The sequence below is a fragment of the Melozone crissalis genome, unplaced genomic scaffold (assembly GCF_028551555.1).
Source record: "Melozone crissalis strain CALT ecotype California unplaced genomic scaffold, PUWL_Pcris_2 ptg000018l_1, whole genome shotgun sequence".
Taxonomy (NCBI): Eukaryota; Metazoa; Chordata; class Aves; order Passeriformes; family Passerellidae; genus Melozone; species Melozone crissalis.
In genome coordinates this window covers 20,062,915-20,085,081 of record NW_026535796.1, presented here as the reverse complement: position 1 = coordinate 20,085,081, position 22,167 = coordinate 20,062,915, and the positions used below count along the sequence as shown (strand labels likewise).

The 22,167-nt window shown below is 46.7% G+C and overlaps 1 protein-coding gene across 4 annotated transcripts in view; it reads right to left on the bottom strand.

Moving 5' to 3' along the window:
• The window catches only part of MAPKBP1 (mitogen-activated protein kinase binding protein 1), a 96,311-nt gene extending 76,267 nt beyond the window's left edge, over positions 1 to 20,044 (bottom strand). For 2 of the 4 annotated variants that reach the window (XM_054275060.1, XM_054275063.1), the window contains exons 1-2: positions 19,959 to 20,044; positions 18,814 to 19,157 (exon numbers count right to left, since the gene is read on the bottom strand). In XM_054275060.1, coding sequence (XP_054131035.1) covers positions 18,814 to 18,930 — 117 coding nt within the window. In that variant the 5' untranslated portion in view covers positions 18,931 to 19,157; positions 19,959 to 20,044. Of the gene's footprint in view, positions 1 to 18,813; positions 19,158 to 19,416; positions 19,603 to 19,958 lie in introns of those variants that run through there. The other 2 variants (XM_054275062.1, XM_054275061.1) reach the window with 2 other exon arrangements.
• Between the last annotated feature and the right edge of the window lie 2,123 nt (positions 20,045 to 22,167).

Below are 22,167 nucleotides of genomic sequence, written 5' to 3'. Positions count from 1 at the left end.
AATAATCTTCTGTTTCTTCATTTAACAACAGCCTGGACCACCAATTTTCTCTTCCCCACTCCCACATTAAGTTCAATTTCTTCCTAAATATTGTAGGTATGAGGAGAGTCCATGTAACCTTACCAACTCCAGCCAAAGGCAAGACAAGCAGCAGTTTCTCCTCCTTCTACCATTCAGTCATGATTCTCACTGTAAAAGCAACACCAACTCAGACTTCAATGAAATTTGACTAAACTTTCAGAAAATCTGAGTTTCAGAGATACAAGTGTGGTGAAGGGACAGGGAAAAAGTGTGTGTAAATTGTCCACCATTGTCAGTGTTGTCATGATGCTATTGTGACTTTGATATGGGAAATTCTTTTTTGTTGGTATAAGCAAAGTTTGTGAAGACTGTACAATGAATGCATGAAATGAATGCAAAAAGAAAAAGTGACATCAAACAGGCTACAGGTATTCCTGGTACATAAAGAGTCAATCCTGATTTGTTCCAGACTAAGCATCTGCACATGGAGTCAATTGGACCAGCTCCACAGGCAGTTAAGCCCCATTGAACACAACAGAGACACCTCGGTGTGGGCAGGCTTCAAAAAAACCCTTCCTTGAGCTCTTGGGACCTGGAATTCTGCAGGATCACTCCTTCACAAGAACCAGATTTTTCCACTTTGCAAATGTGCATTACTTTTTCATAAGGAAAGAGAGCAGACAAGATACCAGACTTTACATAGGGTATGCTTTGTCCTCCTATACATGCAATTTGTCCAGCGATTTCTTTTCTTTGTAGTAGAAGATGAAGCCAATTCACCTTCCTCTGCATCAAGAACTACCTATACAAGTTTTAGGTACAAATGCAAACTTGCAACACTGCAGATCAGTGGAAGCAACTTCTGACTTTCTGGCAATCTCACACACTGGTCTCCTCCAAATCCATGCACGGGGCTCGGAATACAGGCAAGGAAAGTGCTTCAGTGAGAAGAAATAGAAAAAAAAAAAAAGTCTATATAGCTCCCTTGGGCAGAGTTTCAGTTACTCATATAAGGGTTTGAAATCAAGCAGGAACAAACGGTTCTCTCAGCATAAGGGTCACTGTTCATCATCATTAATCATCACTTCCCAGATAGGAAAGGTTCCTTCCCCTCTGTTTTGCCCAGGATTTAGCACTCACAAAAAGCAAGAGACAAGAAAAAGAGCCAAATAGGAATGTGGGCACAGGCTGGCAAGGTTGCTCCCTCTGTGGCTCTGCTGAAGTCCCTCCTCTTGGTCCCAGCCCTGAGCTGAGCCTGCTCCTAAATGCAAACAGGCAACAGTTAAAAGTCCACAGCTTCTCGGGCACACGCTCCAAGGAAACCGTGGCAGCACCACATAATTCTTGACTCTGAAGCAGTCAAACACAGGGGCCATAACACAGCACTGCTCACACTGATACCGCCATGGCAAGGACTCCCTCCTAAATCACCTCCTGCTGAACTCTATAAACACCACATACATTCAAGCTAAACTTGGACACAGGGCAGAAAGAGAGGGAGCAGAACGTCTTCCCCACAGTCAACCCTGCTGAGGGGAGCCACAGAAGGAAAGCCACATCTCAGCACTTCAAGAAAAGCATCATGTTACAATCTCCTTCCCCTTAATTTCTTCTCTGGGGCTTATTTTTGGTATAAACGGATCTGTGAACTGTTTGACAAGGCTTGGGGGGAACTTAGTGGTTCATCTTGAGTCCAAGAGTAGAAACACACAGAACTACGCAGGATGAAGAAAAGCCTTTTGATCAGCCTGCCTGAGGCAACACACGTAATTTGTTTGTAATTTCTTTTTTCACCCATGACCCTATGCCAAATCAATTAATTTTCATCCTTCACCAGTGATTTACACAGCCATTCTGCCCTAAGTCTTCAACTGCCATATCTCACCCCTACCTTACCCACCTCACATTGTCATGAAAGCAACTATGCCTTCTAGAGAAGAGCACAGCTGTAGGAAGTCTTAAAGAGACTGTAAGTAGTGTCTTAAAGAAACTCTGTATGTAAAAGCCCCACCTCTTCATGTCCAGATTCCTTCCAGAGCAGGTATCTCAGAGCTCACCTCTCCTGTCACCTGAAGGATCCCGCCTGTAACTCCTGAACCGCTCCAGGATAAGACACCTTGTCCTCCCATGCATGCATCTCCCTAAGATTTCAGTGATGTTATGGGGGAAAGCACATACTTGCATCCTCAGGGAATGAGGAAATGGTTTTGTTGTAAGCTGATTTAAATTATCTTAAAAAATTACATATCAACAATTTAAAAGATGCTAAGATGGAAATAAATACAACAGGAAGGACAGAGTAAGAGCAAAGCATTTATCACACAGACAACACCCCTAAGGAAAGAGGCAGGAGGTAAAGAGATTAGTATTCCATCTCTCCCTAAACATTGTCTGAACTATTTATTATTAGTTTCACAGTACTTTCAAGAAGTCCCAACAAACACAAAGCCCTCCTGTACTCACAGCAGGCAGCAACATGTACTCTCACACAGCTGGCAATCTACAACCAAGTATAAGAGGACTAGGTGGCAAGACCACACAAACACTGAGGCTAAATGTCTTAAACATGCAATAAATTAGCAACTGAACTGGGAATAATCTTACTCCCTCACAAATTTCAGCAGCTATCTACTGCATAGATCATGCTGCACCACTCCTGTACTTCTCTCCTGCTTGAGGCCAAGGACAGTATTTTTAAAGAAAGCTTAAAAATTAATCAAAAGAAAGCATAAGAGAATTTCTTCTTTTGCTCAAGCCAACCAGTATGTACAGGAGACATTCAAGCTTCCTGCTTGCCCCCTGCCAAGACTCACTGCCCGACACTAGGCAATCCCTTCCTGCACCCTTCCCTGCCCTCTGCCCCAAAGAATAAGCTTCTTACACAATAGACTTTATCAGCATCTTGCCCTTTGTGAGTCCTGGAATTAAGAAGCTCTTCACATCTGTCCATCAACATGCATATTGAGCACCCAAGAGATTTGTCCTGTCAGACAGAAAGGAGACCACATCCCTCAGGGGGATTGATACAGAGGAACATGGGCCAAAGATTGAGAAAGCAAACTGAAGAGAACAGCACAAGCACTGAGTTCCACCATCTCCTCAACAACCCTGCTGCCACTTCCCCTCCTGTCCCAGTACAGAGGAAAGCCCTTCACCTGTAACATGGTGTCCCTGGTGTCCCTGCCACGTGCCCCTGCTGCTCAGTCACCAGCACAGACAATTCCAGCAAACTCATATGTGCTCACCCAGGTAAACACCACTGAGCCATCCTCCTGCTGCAAAGATGCAAAGTGGTGCTTCAGGAGAAGCAATCATCATCCAACAGTCACAGCAGATGCAAATTCAGTTGAGTCTTTTCCAAATAGTTCAATTTTTTTTTTCTAACAAGTTTTATGACATAGACCCAGCATCCCAAAGACCTGAATGCTCTTCCTCTAAGACAGCAGCAAGAAACACCATCGATCCCCACACTTTTGTGTGCACACACACACACACAGACGAAATCACCACTAAATAAACCAGAGAGAGACAAAAGGCTATAAAGGTAACTACAAAGCAATCCTAAACAAACTCATTAAGTCATTCATTCAACTTGCTTTCATTCTTCACTTACTCTGCCCCTAAATCACTTCTTCCTGTGATTTTCCCCAGGGACCTTTTCAGTTTATTTTCCTGAAGGAAACAAAGTCTGCAAACAAGGGGTACAGTAGTCCAAGATAAGATGACATGTTTGAGTAGCTGTTAAAGTGACTTAACAGGAAAAAAAAAAGCCATCTAAGTCCCTTAGAACCCTAAAAGAGGGACTAGCTCTGGAAAAGAAGTCTCCTCTAACTTGCATTTAGGTTCAGGAACATGGGTAACTGGTAGAATTACCAAATGTGAGAACTGAGGAAGTAACACCATACTCAGAGGAAACAATTTTTATCCGCATACTTGAAAAACTCTTGGTTTTGTTACCATGTGGTTTCTGTCACATTTCAAGAAAGCAAACCTTTGCAATAACCACCATTTCTTGACTGCTCTTGTTTAGAAATTCAGAAAGCCCTAGATCCAGGGCACAACCAACTCTTGTTGCTTCAACACTTGACAAAGCACTGCTGCTTTTACATTCTTAGTTCTTAGCAAAAATTGCTGTTGTAAAAAGTAGAAAGCAAAAGTAGAGATTATGGAACTCCAGTCTTCCATAATTAGGGGGGGGGCAACCCTCCTATTTTCCTGGTAAATAGCTTTAGACACATTCACCTACTTAGAAGCATTTAGCAGAGTGTGTCTGGATAAGAAATAACTTTGAATGACACAGGTAGTTCAGAAATACCTGAACTAAATACAGTTCTGCAGTTTAAACAAGGGAGATAATAACCAGGCAAACACTTGAAGAGCAAAGCAGCACAAGAGAGAACATCCCTATTTGTGCTGGACCACCATGCTAACCCTGGTCAAACTGTGTTTTTCTCTGGTAAAAAGAGAGCTGTAAAGCTTCTATGCACCTTGTGTCCACTCCCTGCTGTGGTGCACGGGCAGAGCAGTAGTGGGCAATTGCTGGATACAAGATTTGCTGTCACCCCTGCACCAGAACTGGCTCCTGCATGAATGCAGGCTGCAATTCCCATCACTGCCCAGAAGAGAGGTGTTGGATGAAACAGAGCTGATGGCCTGTCAGAGCTGAACGAATGCAGCTGATGATTTGCACTCTTAAACAAAAACGTAGAAAGAAATGACTGTAGAATTGTTTGTTGGAGCACTGAAACCCAAAAATATTCCCACACGTACACTGTCTTGTCTCTCTTCTAAGTACAAGGAAAAACCTGCAAATGTGTCTGCAGGTTGATACCTGCAATAGAGCACTTAGGAGACAATACTGGGTTACTGTCTCTCTTTAAAAATTAGCCAAAGACAAAAGAAGTACTTAGAGTTCAAAGATGGAATTAATATCATCCACAAGCAAAGACTAAAACTGGCTGCTCAGTGCTTATCAGTACTTTCTGCTATTTCTACAGAGGTCATTTCCTACATTTCCTTTAGGTGAGATACAAATCTATTAGTGACAGAAAGGACCACAGAAACTGGCACAATCTGCCACAGCAGCCAAGCTGACTGAGCAAATACTTGCACTAAACAATCTCAACAAAGAACCAGAAAGCTGCTTTTAAATTGCAACAGTTATGTTCACAGGCGCTGCCTGGGAGAAGTCCTACGCGTAGTCCCCATGGTTCAAAAGATGATAGCAGCATCCTGTGAAACCCCAGATGATGCCACTCCAACATACTGCTCCCTACCATGTGTGACATCATGATGATCAAGGCAGCTCCACAAGTACCCACACTACCTGTCTAACAGTTTGAGAGGAAAAAGTCCGACAGTTCAAGCAAACTCAGCAACAGTTCCAGAGTCAGAAAAAACTACGATTGTCACAGACCAAACTCTCTGGTGTTGGGCCACCAGGTTGTTGAAACTGAATCCTGGGATTTCTGACAGATGTTTCACCACAAGAGAAAAGAGCCAAGCAATCTTCAAGCAAGAAGCCAATGCTCCAGACCCAAGCACTTATGCTTTTCCCTGAAGGCATGCCATATGGCATTTGTTGTTGCTTTCAGCCACCTTCCACAGCCTTTTCCACTGGAGATAGAGTATCTGGAAAGTCTTCTTGAATCAGCTGTAAGGAAGGGAAGCCCTGGGTCTACCACTTTCTTCTATTTATACCAACAACATTACTGCACCAGTTCAAACATATTTTATATATAGCTCTGTGGCTTATTTCCAGGCAGAAGTAACTCAATGCTGGTGTACATATGTTTAGACCACAGCAATTGGAAACAATGTCCCATAAACTCTGTTAACTGCTGATCCACTGTAACCAGAACAGGCTCTACAACTGCAGAAATACAAACCATGATAGGAAAAAAAAATTAAATGTTATCCACCCAGAAGCTAAATAAGCCAGTTGCCACCTGCACAGCACTGACAGACCTCCACTGTAGCCCCAACAGATTTATAGCTGTAAGTGAACAGCCAGCTCTTGTCACATCAAGATACAGTGTTTGACTGCCAGGACACCACATGGAGGTGACATGGGTGTGGGCCAGCCTAAGGGCAGACATGCAATACACAGAGCATCTGCCAGTATCCACTTGCATTTTGTAAACTTAATAGTGGACAAACAGAAGACAGTTAGATGTGCACAGCTCTATTTGTAAACCCTGTACTGAAAATACCAGCAGTGCTACTATATTTTGATGAATCTGACTTGAATCCAGTACCCATAAGCTCACACACTGAAAAACAAGAATGACAAGGAGCAGGAGCCCTGGCCCAACACCTGAAGGCTGTTTACCTCAGCACTGGCTGCAGGGGTCTCAGTGACACTTGCTAGAAAGCTCACAGGTTACTGATGCCAGTGCTGAGCCTAGGCTTTGACACGACCTCAGGTGAGCCAAGCTGCAAACAGCAGCCCACATGCAAAAAAAGCAAGATGTGATAATTACCATGCCTTTCACCAGACTGTCCCTCTCACAGACTTCAAATACAGCCCTGTCAGTCTTCCCAACACACATAAAAACAACCTTTCATCACATTTTTCTCTGCAACAGCTAAATACTGGGAGGGTGGACAGGGAGGACAGATATGTGATTAACATGTTTTTAAAAAAAGCTTGCCTTTCTTTTGCCTGAACCCAATGGGACTGAGCTTTAAAGAGAAGAAAAGCAGAATCAACACTTCACAAGTATCTAAAAAGGCACAGCACCTTTGGTTTTGGGAAGTGGAAAAGTTAATGACCACCATCTCAGGCCTCTGGAGAGACAGGCGTCTCTTCTCCTGGGGTATAAATAACCTAGCTTTATCCTGCATAAACCTGTTTGTAACTTTAGGGATGGAACTGCCCTTCCTGAACATGCCAGGTTAGCATCTTGCTTAGATCAGAGGAGGCTCTGTCACTCTGTCAGAGAGCTTCTACATGGGGAGAAAAAGGGAAACCAATTTCAGGGGGGAAATAAAAATGGAATTTCTCTGGTCAACTGCTTATTTGGAGGATGTGAAACAGGGAAAGAGAAACAGTCTCTATTCCATGTTTCACAGGACTGGTAAGCAACACATTCAGGAAATATGGATTATTGGACAAAGTGCAGCTGAGCTGGTCAAAGCATGATGAAGACAACTGCATGATATACATATAAGGCATGCACACAGATACAGTTACGTGCATTAAATGAATCATCCCACAGAGACTCTGATCTTGCAATCAGCCACAGAGACACTTATCTTTACATCCATTGGGTAAAATGAACCACTCATACTACCTCACCACAAAAAGTTAAGCACATGCTGAAGCACCCACAGGAATGGTGCCAGAGTTTGCATTCAGTTTTCTTTTAAACCTTTCAAGGTCATCACAACTCTAGAAACACTACAGAGAGTTGTGTAAGAGTGTGTACATTACAGCTGCAACATAATACCACTGTCACTTTATAAGCAGGGGAAAAGATCAGGCTGTAAGTTACAGTACTAACAGGCACACTAAGAAAAGTAACATACACTGAACCAGAACAGCGTATGGTCTTCGTATTAAATACACACACACAGAAAAATAGAAACACAATCATACCATCATCCAACCAGGCCTCAGCATTTCAGTACACTCTGCAAGGCAAAATCCTGCTTGGCAGCTCTTTACAGTACTTTCCTTTCTGGGGATCTGAGAAAAGCATCCAAATGAAATCACAGTAGAGAGTGGGAGAGCAGGACATGGGACAAAACACAGGCAGCAGACCTGGAAGTAAATTCTTCTTCCAGAGAGATGGCTGCAATGCACAGGCAGCATTCCCTTTGCTGTCCAGAGACAAGACCCTCTCCCCAGCAAGGGAAACCACCCACTTTGACATTCTATGATAGATTTTGTTTCTAAGCCCTTCTTTCTGTCCTAACTGCTTCTGCAGCTACAGAGATCACTGATGATTTATAGTTCTGCCATCTCTTCAGTATGAGAGCTCCTCAACTCAACTAATCCCAAATACTACACAAATATGTTTCAGGCCCCCAACTCCCCTCCCCACAACCCAGGGCAGGAATACCAGCTCACCTCTGTCTGGACAGTTATAGCACTCTGCACAGCCTCCTCCTCTCCTCAGCCAGGGCTGCCGGCTAAGGAGGGCCGGGTTGCTCTTCCCAGTACAACAGGCCCTAAGTGCCAGAAAAAACTAGGAGCAGAAAGAAAGAGATTATTTTGCTTGCCAACAAACCTTTAGGCAGTAGGTGATGAGTGTTCCCAATTGTTTTAAACCTCTGGAAAATACTGACAGCAAAACTAAATGCCTTATTGCAACAGGCACTCTTCTTTTCCCAGGGTAACATCATATGAATGTCCACAGCAAGCAGTATTTCTCAACCCCTGGTAACCTCAGAGGTCCCCAGGTGCCCTGTAAAACACTTCTCTTTCACCAAAGAGGCAGATTTTCCCAAACAAATGAGACAATTCGACAATTCAGTTTCCCTGGCAGAAATGCAAAGCCAGAAGTTGCCCAGTGCACCATATCCCCTACCATGGAGGGCAACGTTACTACACACAGCAACCTGGCGGCCTTTCCCAGCCTTGCTGGTCAGCCTAGAACTTTGGTCACCAGAGTTACACCATGAAGGTCCAGGCACTGTCTGGAACAACACAGACTCTGAGCATTTAATAGAGGGTTATTATATTATAGACTGGGAGCTTGGCTGTCTCCTTTTCCCAAACGTATGTTTAAACTAAGCTTTGCAGGCTTACCAAGGGCCACAGGCCCCAGGCAGTGCAGGGCCCTCCCCAGGCACCAGATACCCACAGAGCCATAGGCTGGGTCAGAGTGCCCCTTCCCAAGCACACCACAGCATGCCCACAGCCACGGAGGCTGCAGCACCTGGAAGAAGCCAGGTCAGAAGCCATGAAACTGCCAGCAGGCAGGCAGACCAGGCCATGCAATTGTGGCCTGGGTGCTGCATGGCCCACTGGCTCTCACCCCAGCTCCAGCAGGCCGTGTAGAAATTCATTAATCAGCCCCCTGGCCATTTTATTAACAGCTGTGTTTACACACTGACACTCCTGGGCAGAGATGTTCATTCCAAGGGCCTGGAGCAGCTTCGACACACAGCAGAGATAGTCCAGGCATTGCACCTTCTCCCCCAGCACCACACTCATTTTTCCATTGATTGCTCCATCAGAAAAGTATTTTTTGCAGGTCTCAGACATAAAAAAGCTTATTTGCAGCTTGCTACACAAAATGGGCTGAGAACTTCACAAAGCAAGTGTCCATAACTCACTCACCACAACAGTGATGCAGGAGACCTGTTCTCTCAGAAGTTACAGCCAAAGCAGGCAGTGATAAGGAAGCTGCCTCTCACCCAGAGTACCTCACCCTCATCCTCCCCCAGCACCAGTTATTCACGCTGCTGACTGCGTGCTAATACATCTCAACAGCTTAGCTCGGCAAGCCTGCAGAGACAGGCAGCACAAACCACGGATTATCAGGGAGGAAGATTATCTTCCTGCTGCAAAGGACAGTAGAATCCCAATTCCAGCCTCAAAAGCTGCTCAGGCTTCTAGAAACAGCTACATTCATTGATGCCTACCACAGACTCAGAAATATTTTTTCATGCATTTCATTAAGAACACTTTCTGTCATCTTGTATCCATTGCACTCAACCACCACTCCCATAGCAGAGTTTGGGGCACACACTGGGCAAACACTCTCCAGCCAGCCCTCATAGTTTGGAAAGGTACACAGAACCATATCTAAAGCCTATCTGGCCATGATTCAGTCCAAGAAAACTAGATGAACTGGGACAAGATGGGCTTAAGCAAAAAAATGCAGATCCCAAATTTGTCAGTTCCAGTTTACAGTCAGCAATGCTTTTGGACCCAGTTGCTCAAGAAGGATGATACCCCCAAAGCAGGTTTGAAACAACTGTGCTCAGAACGATTATATCTAGTTCAACACTGGGAGATAAGCCAAACACAAGGAGTAATGCAGCTGTTTTAAAGCCCTGGACACTGGGACACTTTGCAGAAAGTGGACAAGTATCCCTGTCTGTTTTACACTGAGGGAAAGAAGAGGCTCAAAGACAGTCTGAAGAGCAGAGCACAGAACCCAAAAACTTTAACTTCATTTTAAAAGAAAATTACAGAGCTCTATTTCAAGCTTCACTCTACCTTTATATAATTTAGCAGCAAAGAAACACTGGTTAAGAGCATGAAAAACATCAGTCTCAGCCCACACGAAGCTCTTGAAGAAAAGACTAGTATTGATGAAACATAACTGGCAGAAAGAAGTCCTTTCACTCATATAGCCTGTTTCTCTGTGGGACAGGATCATTCAACAGACTCTTTTGATGCTGTGTTACCATAAAGACAGCTTGGTTTTGGATCTCAGCTTGCTAATTCTTTCTAGCACAGGCAAGTGCTTAACCAAGTACACCCTGACACTCATGCCCCCTCAAGATACCTCTGACACCATCCCTATCCCCTCATGGTTCCAGTCACACCATGGCCATGGCCAAAGCACAGAGCACAGCGAGTTCTGAACACCAAGACCTGCCACCAAATAAGTAGGCCGGTCTTGCAGACACTTCTTTCACCCTCAGTCTTATTCAATGTTTCAGAAGCATCTCCAGCATCTAGATTGCATTAGGGACTGTGCAACGAGCTCAGGCTCCTTTGGTGCAAAGACTGGCCTGAGCAATGGTGCTTTTTTTTTTGTAAATGAAAGCATCCCTAGTACAAACAAGACTTCAAAGGCAAGCAGCCCCTTATGTGCTACTCAAAGGTGAGCAGCCAATTTCAAAGCCCTTGGGAGACCTCAAAGGCTACCACTCTGAGCACAGGAGAGGTAGCTAACCCTTCAATACTGGCACTTCAAACAGCTGCCCCGTGCTGGGCCTGTCTGTCAATAGGGAAAGGTTTCTGCAGAGGCAGCACTGCTTTTCACAGTGTCTACCTGGGAGAAAAAACAGGAGCAGAAAGCTTTACAGTTCTATATCCTTGAATCCATAGGCACTGCCTTTTAGTTGTTTTCCCCTTTCAGAAACTCCTTGATCTACCTGCTCTCAAGACATTTGTTTAATGTTATGACTCCCTACTATGATGCAACCTCAGATAATGTACCTTTTTCCTGAGAAAAGTGTCTCTCAAGTCCACGATGGGGGAAATTTCAGACTAATTGTGCAAAGTGTCAGGAAGACGCAGAAATTAAAGAAGCATCACTGTAAGGAAGGAATGGCATTGTTAAAATTTCATTGGGTAAGAAATCTCATATTAGTTGTTATGTCACATTAGCTATCTTGACCAACTATGAATTTTAATACTGTATTTGGGAGAACAAGCAGGTCTGACTTTTATTGCTATTGACTTGGAAATTCTGAATACACCAGCAGTTCATAGTCCTCTACAGTACTATTTTCAATCAGTTTCCTCACAGTAACTAACAACAGTACTGGTCTCCTGGGACACTAGCAAATTTACAAGGCTTACTGGGGTTTCCACAGCTCTAATTCTTATGGTGCTTAATCTGCTTGAGCTTGTTGGAAAGTCATCATCATTAAAGCTACTAAAATCATTAGTGACAATAGAACCAAGTCAGCATCTACAACAGCACAGTTTGTGGACTTTAAAGCAAATAATCTTAAATGAACACAAGTCCCCCTCACATGGGAGAGATGAGAAACATCCCTGGTAATCTCCAAGAGGTTGGGCTTTGTGACTAAGGCTAGGACTTGGCCTTAGAGGATCAAGATTCAGTTTCTAGGTCTGCCTCAGACTTCCTGTGGGAGTTTGGAACCATATCTGTATAGAAAAAGCATGTCCCATTCCTTCCATCCCTTTAGTTTTTTAAACCTGAAGCTCCTCTGGTCTGGGTCTACTTTATCCTGTCTGTCCAGTGCTCATCAAAGCAAGGTTGAGAGATGGGATGCTCCTGCAGTCTATGGTCATACAAATACTAGCAATGAGTCACATTTGCATTGATAGTTTTGAATACAGATCACACAGCACAGCTGATTACAACAGCTGCAGGCCTCAGTTGCATTTTCCTTGCACAACACACAAACATGCTCAGGGCGAGGATAAGCAGCCCTGTGGTGAAGGGAAACAGCAGGAGGGTTTTCCAAATTGCAGCAGCCACCCTTTGGTGGGTACAGCCTCAGCAGAACCTGCAGGGTTTCAGGCACAGGGACCAGCCCACATCTGGAGCTGGGAACCAGAGCAGCAAGCGGTGCCGCAACCCTGCTGTGCACATACCAGAGCCCTCAGAAACTTCCAGCTATGCGGAGGCAGGTATGTCAGGCACAAACACAAGCCTGAAGTAACTGAAACTGGGCTCGGTGATAGTTAATTATTCAGTCCTTAGCTGGGATCACTCAGCATTAATGTCAGGTCTAAGCATTGTTTGAGTGCCATGTACGCACCATTCCTGGCACCGAACATCAAAACCTTCGAAAAAAGCCAAAGAGTAGCTAGTATCTGTTGTTTGCTTTCACTCACAAAGAAAATTGTACCAAGGCTAATCAAGCAACTTCTCCCCAGGACCTGATCAACAGGAAACAAAATATCTACTTCAATTTTCCAGGCCATCAAAATGCTGACCACCACTTTCTCAGCCAAAAATGGAGGTGGTGCCCTGTAGTTACTTTCCACTAGACACAGAGGACAGTAAAATAATATACAAGTCATTTCACAGGTGCTTACAGATCACTGATGGTGGAAAATCAAATACTGGCCCAGCCTGGTCTGACTCCCAACCAACATTTCAATTGCTCTGCCCTTCTGAAACACATGAGGTGATACACCACAGGGAGAGCTAAGCATGCAGCTAGTGAAACAGATGGTACACTCTGAAGGAGGTCTCTTTCCACTGTGTCAGAGGATGCCTTTCTCCACCAGCCCCCTCAGCATCACAGTGAACAACAGCTCTGACTAGCAAGCAGCAAATGTACCGCCTGCAACATCTCTGAACAGCCTGATCTCTGCCATCTTACTATCCCAGCCAGGTCTTTGGCAAGCCCTACACGCTTCACAGCCCACGGACAAAGGGGGGATTCTGTGCACAGTTCACCCAGCACAGCAGGGACAGCAGTGTGAAACCTGTTTATGAGCCTCCCCAGCCAGGTTAGCCAAGTCCCGTGTGCCCTCTCAGAGGGCCCAGCTCATCTGAAGGAGGTGAAGAACAACATTCAAGGCAGGACCACAGCAGCTCTGAAAGGTTATCCAGGTAAGCAGTCTATCATCATCCACAGGAAGCAAGAACTATTAAAACCTCTGAGGCAGATGACCTGGCTTGTGTTATTCATGCTGACTTCACCCCAGCACCTCATCATGCTTCTCCTGCCATGGAGATGTTTTCCTGCTGTCTTTCACAGTCAAGACAGCACGTGACTTGGGGGTGGCTAGAAGAATGGATCTTGCCAGCAATCTTGCTTCAAGATTGGCAAAAAGTATCACAGTGTTTTATGCATACAACTGCAGGCTGTAATGTTGTAGTGTGTTCGGGACCAAATATATTGATTTTTTTTATATCCATTATACTTCAAGACCCAAAGTCAACTGGCACTGTAGTTCACCAGCAGAAAAACTCTGGCTTTGATATGCTCTGTGAATGTAAGCCACATTTAACACTCATGTTTATACCAAGGGAGCTAGCCAGATCAGCCTGTATTTTCAAGACAAGGCATCTCATTCACAGATTGAAGACTGGAACAAGAAAATGCTGTGTGTTAAACTATTCACAAACACAGAGGCACCCTGAGCACCACATATCCAAAGGTAGAATAGGGAGGACCAGAGCAGGGAACCAAGCAGGGAAGCATTCAACCCCTGAGCTATGACACTCTCACCTGTTCCACAGACTATCTACAGATACAGACATGCCACTGAAATGCAGGTCTGGCTATGGAGAACCCAACCAGCCTTTGTCCTGTGCTTTAAGGGATACTGTTATAAGCCTGACCAGAGACAGACATGAAATCCCTTCAATGTCTGAACAGCAGGCCCTAAGCTGTTGAAGCAATTGGCTGCATTTAGACTGAGCAGTGCAGAGCTGTGAGAGAGATCCCCAGCTACTACCTGGGGTCAAGCAATATTCATGGATGCTGAAGCAGAACAGGCACAGTAACAGACATCCAGATCAAGGTTACAGACATTCCCTCAGCTGTGCCCCTGGCTGCACTGGTCCCAGAGATGGGCTGAGCACTGCTCAGACTGCAGTGGAATGAAAAGCATGAATGGGGCAATACTGCACTGACTAGCTCCTCAAAAGCGCCATCATTTTGTAGAAGACTCTTCCAAACCCTGCCAAAAGAAAAGCAGACAGGCTGCTCCCTACCTCACCCTCACAGTCAGGCTGCTCAGCCCTGCATCCAGCTCCCTGGGAACCCAGCAGGTTCTGCTGCTGCAGGACCAAGTTCCCAAAGACTTACAAAGAATCCCACTCTGCAGCAAGCCTCAGCTGCACCTGAAGTGATTTAACAAGAGGTGATGATTTTTGGTGCATTTATATCAGTGAACTAAACATGTCTGGTTTCTGGTTCTGTTACAGTTCAGGTTCAGCAATTCTCAGCTGATCCAGTTAAGACCAGCAGTGGTCTGACACGATTCATGCTGGAAGCCACAATATTTTCAAACAAAAAGGACTGTGTGCTGAAGGCAGGAAGCTACAGTCAGGCCAGAAACATGACTCCAGTCTCCTGTGTCCAGGACAGCCTGTGGTCCCTGTGAGATCTCGGGGGATTAAGAAGCTGGAGAACTTTGTTGGGAATGATAAGACATGAGGGGTCTGTAGGTTCTATGGATTTGCTTTCCTCTTAAATCTGTGCAAGCTCGCTGGCAGGACACAGAAGTACACAGAAGTACTTGTTTCTACTGGCTGGCAGTAAGAACAAACCATGCCTCACCAAAGGAGGACAGGAAACCCTGTCCCAGTAGGAGCAATTTAGTCAGGGCTCATTTTCAGAACTAAAGCTCTCAAGAAGGATTTGCAGAGCCACCCAGTTCAACTCAGCATCATGGGGCAGGAACAGGCACTCCAGCTGCACATGTTTGCATGCCACTTGGAGAGGGGAGAGACCACAACACAACAGCTCTCTGCTGAATGACTTCCTGCTGAGGAATTCAGGTTTTAGTCAAAGCACTCTTTTAAACAGACAACTTGAAATATTTCTGGCTTAGAAAAAACAGCAGAGATCAAAGACAACAGCAGCAAATTCCAAATGTGTTTCTTTGATTCACTGGCTTCCTGTTTCAGGGAGAGCCTGTAGCAGGTTTTGTAGCAATTTGTTTCTACATTGACATTCGCAATCTGATTTGACTAAGGATACCCGCACACACCCTCCCCCCTGAAACAGGCACTGCTACTTGGCGCTGCTACATCGCTTAAAAAGAGTTCATATTTACAAGTGTAGAGCTCAACAATACAAACAACCCCTGCAGGAACTGTACTTGCTTAGGTACATTACTTCTGTGAGCAGGGTACTACAGCAACTAGGACATTTTAACAATGGGAGATGGGTCAGGCCTGAGCTTCCCCTCTGTCCTGATGGTGCTGCTCTGCAGGGTGATTCAAAGGCACTTAGCGCCCAGCTTTTAACCCCGCGTCTCTACTGGAATCACAAGCACGGTGACCAGATGCACGGCTGGATTTCTGGCAGGGCTAGTAATCCTCTAGAAATTGAATGCAGGCCAATCAACTTATCTGAGGAAATTTTAGCTTCCAACTGCCACACCAATACATTAGAAATCCCAACAGTCAACAAGCCTTAGACTTAAGTCAGAGTACCCTAGGTCTATATTGATTCAACACAAAAAGTAGAGATCTGGAGAGCACAGCAAAAGTGGATTCAAGCCATGAACATGAGAAGACACACACAAAAAAAGAAGAAGTCTAACCACAAAACTAGTCAGGCAGCAACAAAAATCAGGACTCCCACTAAACAAAAGCTGTTTTCAAAAAGCAGTAACAGAACCAAACACTATATCCCATTTGTCAACAAGCTTTACTTAGAGCTCCCATTCGTCCCCCCCTTTTCCTTTTTTTAAATGTCCATGATTATCTATTGGCTCCCTAGTTTTACTTCTGTAGAGATCTCCTGGAGCTCTACAGTAAAATCATGCATTAATCACAGCAAGAAATTAGTCCTAGTCGAAGTCACAAAACAAGTTCTCTCTTGTACAGATCCCAAGTAACATACTGCATGTCCTGCACAGCCATCATGCAAAATATCTCTCCTTACCCACACTCCCCCTTCCACAGCAATGCACAAACAGGTCTCTGCAGAGCCAGCCTCCCACAGACTGCCCACGGCCAGCCCAGCAGTACACGGCTTCTCCACTGAAAGGAGGCAATTTCACAGGCCTTCTCTTCAGCATGACAAACTGCCCGAGGGCTCTGGCCCTAACCACTGAGACAGCCTGGCAAGCCTCACACACCCAAAGGGTTCTTTAGGAAAGAGCTGGGACACTTCCCACTGGAGGGGAAAAAACCAAACCATCACAGTTCATGGAAGTTTAAGCAGTGCCACCGAGGGTGCTCATCCACCTTAAATCGAGCACGTGGCTGCAATAAAAAGTTGAGGCACTCAAAGGGCTGTTGAGGGCTGGGTCTTCACCTACATCTGCATATGCAAAGCACAATATCATCTTCCAGGCATTAATTTAGGGCAACAGTTCATCCAGCTCCATCCTATGTAACTAAGCAGCGTCCAGCTGTAATGACCAACTTCATTAACTCTTCCATGCTTCCACCTGACCAGTTTCATACAGTTCTTGGAGCAGTTATTTCTCATAAAGTCCAAGAGACAAGGATGCCTCAAAGACTCCTTCCTGCTGGTCAGAAAAGATCCTTCAGGAATGATGTGTATGATGGTCACCGTTAGTCCCAGGGGTTTTTACACACACCAAATAGCAGACTGAAAGCTGTTTCTGCTATTTTAGAAAAACAGAACTGCTTCTCACCTTGGAAAGCAGAGGAGCACACATGTAGCAGAGGGGGTGTCTCCACACCTACTCAACATCTGTAAGATCTTTGATAAAGGGCCCACTCCCTTTCACCTTGGCTCCTCCAGCTGGCCCACCAATGGCAGACCCTAACAAACCTGAGCTGATTCAGAGCAGATCACTTCAGGAAACCAACACCTGCACCTAACACCTCATAATGCCAAACTGATTCTGCCAGCCAAACCCATTCTACCAGCAAACTCCCCATCAGTTCCTTTGCACCTCACTGACTAACGGCTCTCACTAATACGATAGACAAAATCCAACCCTGAAACCCAAATTTGATGGTGCAGAATGAATCCATGATATCCCTCCCCAGGGGTTCAGACAGCCCTGGCTGCACACTGGGAGACAGCATGAAAGATAAAATGGAGCTCTCCCAAAAGACAAATGTAAGGAAAGCAAAATGAAACAAGTACCACAGAATACCCAGGGTATGTAGCAGCAGGTCCCAGCCCTGAAAAGAAGTGTGCAGACCACAGAGCCAAAATCAAATGCCCACCATATGTGAAGGTACAAGTGGCTTTTGTCTCTTCCAGTAGAAGTCACTGCAGAATACAGACCAACAAACACCAACAAAGCACATTTCACCAGCAGTCCACAGGCTGCATGAAATGTACATACATGCACATGCACACACTGAGGTCAGGCACAAGCACCAAGGACTTTCCCCCAGACAACTTTGAGGAAGCCAGGCAGGCTTTTCTCTTGCTTGGCAAGAGAAGAATACTGTGTTCCTTGACATTAAAGAGCCATCTAAGGGAAACTCTGACCTGAACCAGAGCTCTGAGAACAGGATGTCATGCTGGGGAAAGACCATTTTTAGACACAGTGTCATTTATTTCCCCTGAAATTTTAGATACACTCTTTGCTTCAAGAGAGAAATTTTGAAACATTACTGTTTTGAGCCAATGAATACACTTTTCACACATGTATTACAAGCATTTCTTATTTATTAGCAAGTCTTCACAAAAGGGGAGGGATTAAGTTTTCTATTTATGGAGACAGAGAGCTACACAAAGGCTGAGTGATTTGCCCAGGGTTACAGGTCAATCAGTGGTAGGGACAGAACAAGGTGCTCTGACTCAGAGGCACCTGCTGTCAGCACAAGGCAATGCCACCCAGCTCTTGCACTCCCTGAAGCCAGGCTTAAGTCATCCTCTCCTCATGACACCAGTCAATTCCTAGTCAGTGAGTGCCTGTCAGGAATTCTCCAAAACACCAAGAAGAATGATGGATTTTAAGAACCAATTATACCCAACAGAAGATAACCCCAAGGAAAGGAGGTCTGAGGCACACAGAAGAAAGCAAATCCCAATCTGTAGAACACAGATGCTATCTGAACAGATACCTCCAAGACATGTTTCACATCTTTCTTATCATCCTTCCCTTCCCCACATGCTCACAGAACTCTCCTTTGCAGGGTGAGAGCAATTGCCTACCCACAAGAGGTGTTTCTGTATCCCCAGCTCCCAGTAATGCAGGTTAGCAGCTGGTAACATGGAGGAAGAGGCAGCACTGCATTCCTCCTGTCAGTCATCTGTAACAACTCCACACACCACCGTGTGGGAAATCCCAAAAGCTCTCTGATACACACTGGGTTCATATCACACAAGCAAAAAAAATACTTCAAAAGAGGGGCACAAGCTTCAGGAAGGATCAGTCACAGATCAGTTAGTTCCTCTGCATCACTCTACAGTTATACCAAGTCTCCCAAAGCAGCATCACCAGTACAGATGGAAACTTATGCAACAAAGTTAAAGCACGCTGCTGCACCACACAGCACTCACCTTGCTGCCTATATCTTCTCGCTTGTTCCCAGGCTTGCTTCTCCTCAGCTTAATGGAAGGGGAGCGAAGCAGATTTTTGATGCGACTTGTTATCGTAGACCCTTCGACTGACATCATCTCCAGGTGCCACGGAGGTGTTCACCTCACACACAGGCTGTGCCTGGGGAATGAGCCCAGGTTTGAGGCAGAAACACTGATGGGCTCAGCTTGGCTCCCACGCATTCACATATCTCTCGGCAATTCTGCTCGGGAACTCCACTCCTGTTACACTGCAAAGCTATTCACAGAGCCTGGCAGACTTTCCTTTTGCAGATTCCAGAGGATCAAATCAGCAGCAATCTAAACTGAAAGATGCACCGTGAGTCAATATGATATTCAAAGTAAATTGAATTCTAGCCTCATTCTTTGCAAGAAATATGAACGCAAGCGCTTACAGGGATGGAGGCAGCAATACTATTTTCAGAGATTTCCAGACAAATTATCATCCATTTAATATCAATTAACACATCTACACCAATTCCCAAATCCAAAATTTAGATTTTGTACTTCAGTAGCATCTTATGACAAAGACAAAAATTCCCACCCCTTGCTTTAGCTCCTTACATGTCCATTCCACCTTATGCTTCACAGCCTGGAAAGCACAATGCTGTTCTCGACTATTAAACACCGAGTCGCAGAAAAACCTCCAGAATACACACGGGAGAGTTTTTAACTCTCACAAATCTATCTCTGCTTTAAGTCCACACAATTACATAGCGTGTGATACCAGATAATAAAGGCACTTGATGTTTCCACGTCCCCCCACCCCTATTTATAAAGTGAACCACGGAGGCACTATAGCTGCTGCCAAGGATTACAGACCCCCGGGCAACATCTCCACCTTTCCCGAAGTAGCCGGTGGTGGCCGGAGGAAAGCGGGATGCAGTCAGAGCCTGCAGTGAATGATCCTCCCGGCTTCTGTGCAAAATGGGGGCGGGGGGAAGAAAGAGAGACAGAGAGAAGGGGAGACAGAAGCGCGGCGAGGAAGAGAGAAGTCCAAGCCAGCGCAGCCGGCAGCCTGCTCCCTGCGGCGGCAGCACTGCGGGTCAGGGGCTGCGCCTCCTCCCCCCGCCCCAGCGCGCCCCGCCGCGTTGAACGCCTCCTACCTGGCGCCCAGGAACGGCGATCCCAGCGCTCGCGGTGCCCCGCAGCGCCTGCCCATGCAGCCGGCCTGCCCCGAGGAGGGGCCGCGGCGCGGGCCGCCCCCGCGGGCGGGGCGGGGGCCGTCCCCTGGGCGGTGGCGGCAGGGAGGGGGCGGCAGCGAGGGGGCGGCTCCGCAGTGCCAGGTGCGGGCCAGGCGCCGGGGCCAGGCGGGGACCCGCCCGCCGAGCCCGCCAGCGCAGGGCCGCGCCGCCCGTTCGCCCGCCCCGGCCCCGGCTCCGGCCCCGGCCCCGGCCCCGGCCCGGCCGCGCTACGGCGGCTCGCGCGGGCCAAACCGCGGCCCCGGGGCGGCGGAGGGAGACGGGCGGCGCTGGCGGAGGGATCGCGGCGCGGCGGCCGTGCCGAGGCTCTGTGGGGGGAGCGTGTGTTGGGCCGGGCCCGGGGAGGCCGCCGGCGCTGGTCGAGCTCAGTCACGTTCTAATGGGGATCCGAGGGCGCGTCTCCCCCGCAAGGGCCAAGCGAGACGCGGGGGAAGGTCAAAGGCACGTTCGAGGCCCGTGCTACCATGCCCGCCGCCCCTCAGCACCCATGGCTGCGCCCTCCACCTCCACCGTGCCCTGTCACCTTGTCACCCTGTCCATCTTTTCCTGGTTGAACCTGTTACTGTAGTGACTCCGGCAGAAATGGAACACGGGTTATCTTAACATCCAAACTTAATATGGTAGTTCCCAAAAATAACCAAACTACACTTGCCAACAACAGCTAAGCAAATATGGAGCATCCCTTGAACAACAACACCAGAAATCTGGAAAATTGGCCCATACATAATACAAGAGGTAGGACAACAGCCGATGTCATGTAACCCATCTTGGTCTCTCAAACGGGTTGAATTGTTGGTGTGAGATAGTGTGTCTGCAATTCAGCTGCACTGTTTGCCAACCCTCTGACTGTAGTTGTTTCTTTTGAACAAAAGCATTTACAAATTTTGCGTGCTTCCTCCCCCTTCAGAGTGGGTCGGCACACCATGCCTGGGGTGTTGCAGTCGCTGGGGGTGTCACAGTGACCTGACTGCCCCACACACCTGCCTGGCCATTCCGGGCTGGTCACCACATCCTGCCTGTGCCACAACAGGAGCCTCCTGGGGAAGGGGACCACGAGACCTTGTCACCCTGCTGCTCTGGGGTGGGAGAGGGGACAGAAAATGTCACCTTGTGCTCCTATAGTGTGGGACAGCTGACACTTCACATCTGGTGTGTGGATCTTTTACCAGGGCTAGGATGTTCACAGAGGTGGTGTGGAGGCTGCGGGCAAAGGCACACCCATGAGCACCTGAGCTGGGTATTCCTGGATGACCATGGGAGCCCACAACCACACAATGGCATGGCAGGGCCCCACTGCATAGGTTCCCAACTATGAGGAAGTCCTGGAGTTCCTTCTCCCCTCAGCTCTTCAAAGTTTTTGTTAGGATTCTGGCAGCCCACTGGCACATCAAGACACCCCATGGAGTCAAAAATTTGGACTCTTGTGAGCTGGCTCCTAGTAGGTGAGAGCCTAGAAGCAAATACACAATACAGGTCAGGCCAGCAAGAGGGTTTTGCCCTGGAGCTGTCTAATACCCGTTCCCCAAGGAAGAGTTCAGGAGCCACTATGCTAATTCCTTTGCTTCCCAAGTGGCAAGAGAGACAGCTGCCCTACCATGCCATGGCAGCTACTAACCACATGAGAGGAGGTGGGGAGGCAGATCTCACAAGCCAGCAGGCCTGAATTGCTGTCAGAAGGCATACATTTAGGATGCAGCTCTGTCTTTCAGCCCAAAGACATTGCATGTATCAACACAACCCTAAAGGGGGGAAGGAAACCAGCCTTTCATAGCATGGGAAAGTCCTGCTAGCTCCCTCTTCCTTAACATGCCCTGCCATTTACTGCATTTTTCCCACATCCTTGGAGTATCTTTCTGGCTCCCTGTTGCCTGCTGTGGGTGAACTGCTCCCTTTCTTTGGTGACTGTACCAGCTTCAGTGACTAACTCAAACCCAGACTATTCATAGCAACTGGAGATGATCTTTCCAAAAATACAGGCCGTGAAAATTTGCTGAAGTTCAGGCAGAAATTTACAATGACAAATGATCCACATGGGCTACAGTCTTCCCCATGGTGGCCAGCACACTGCCAGCATCACAGCTTGTGACTGTGTGAACCTGCGCCACCGGAATTT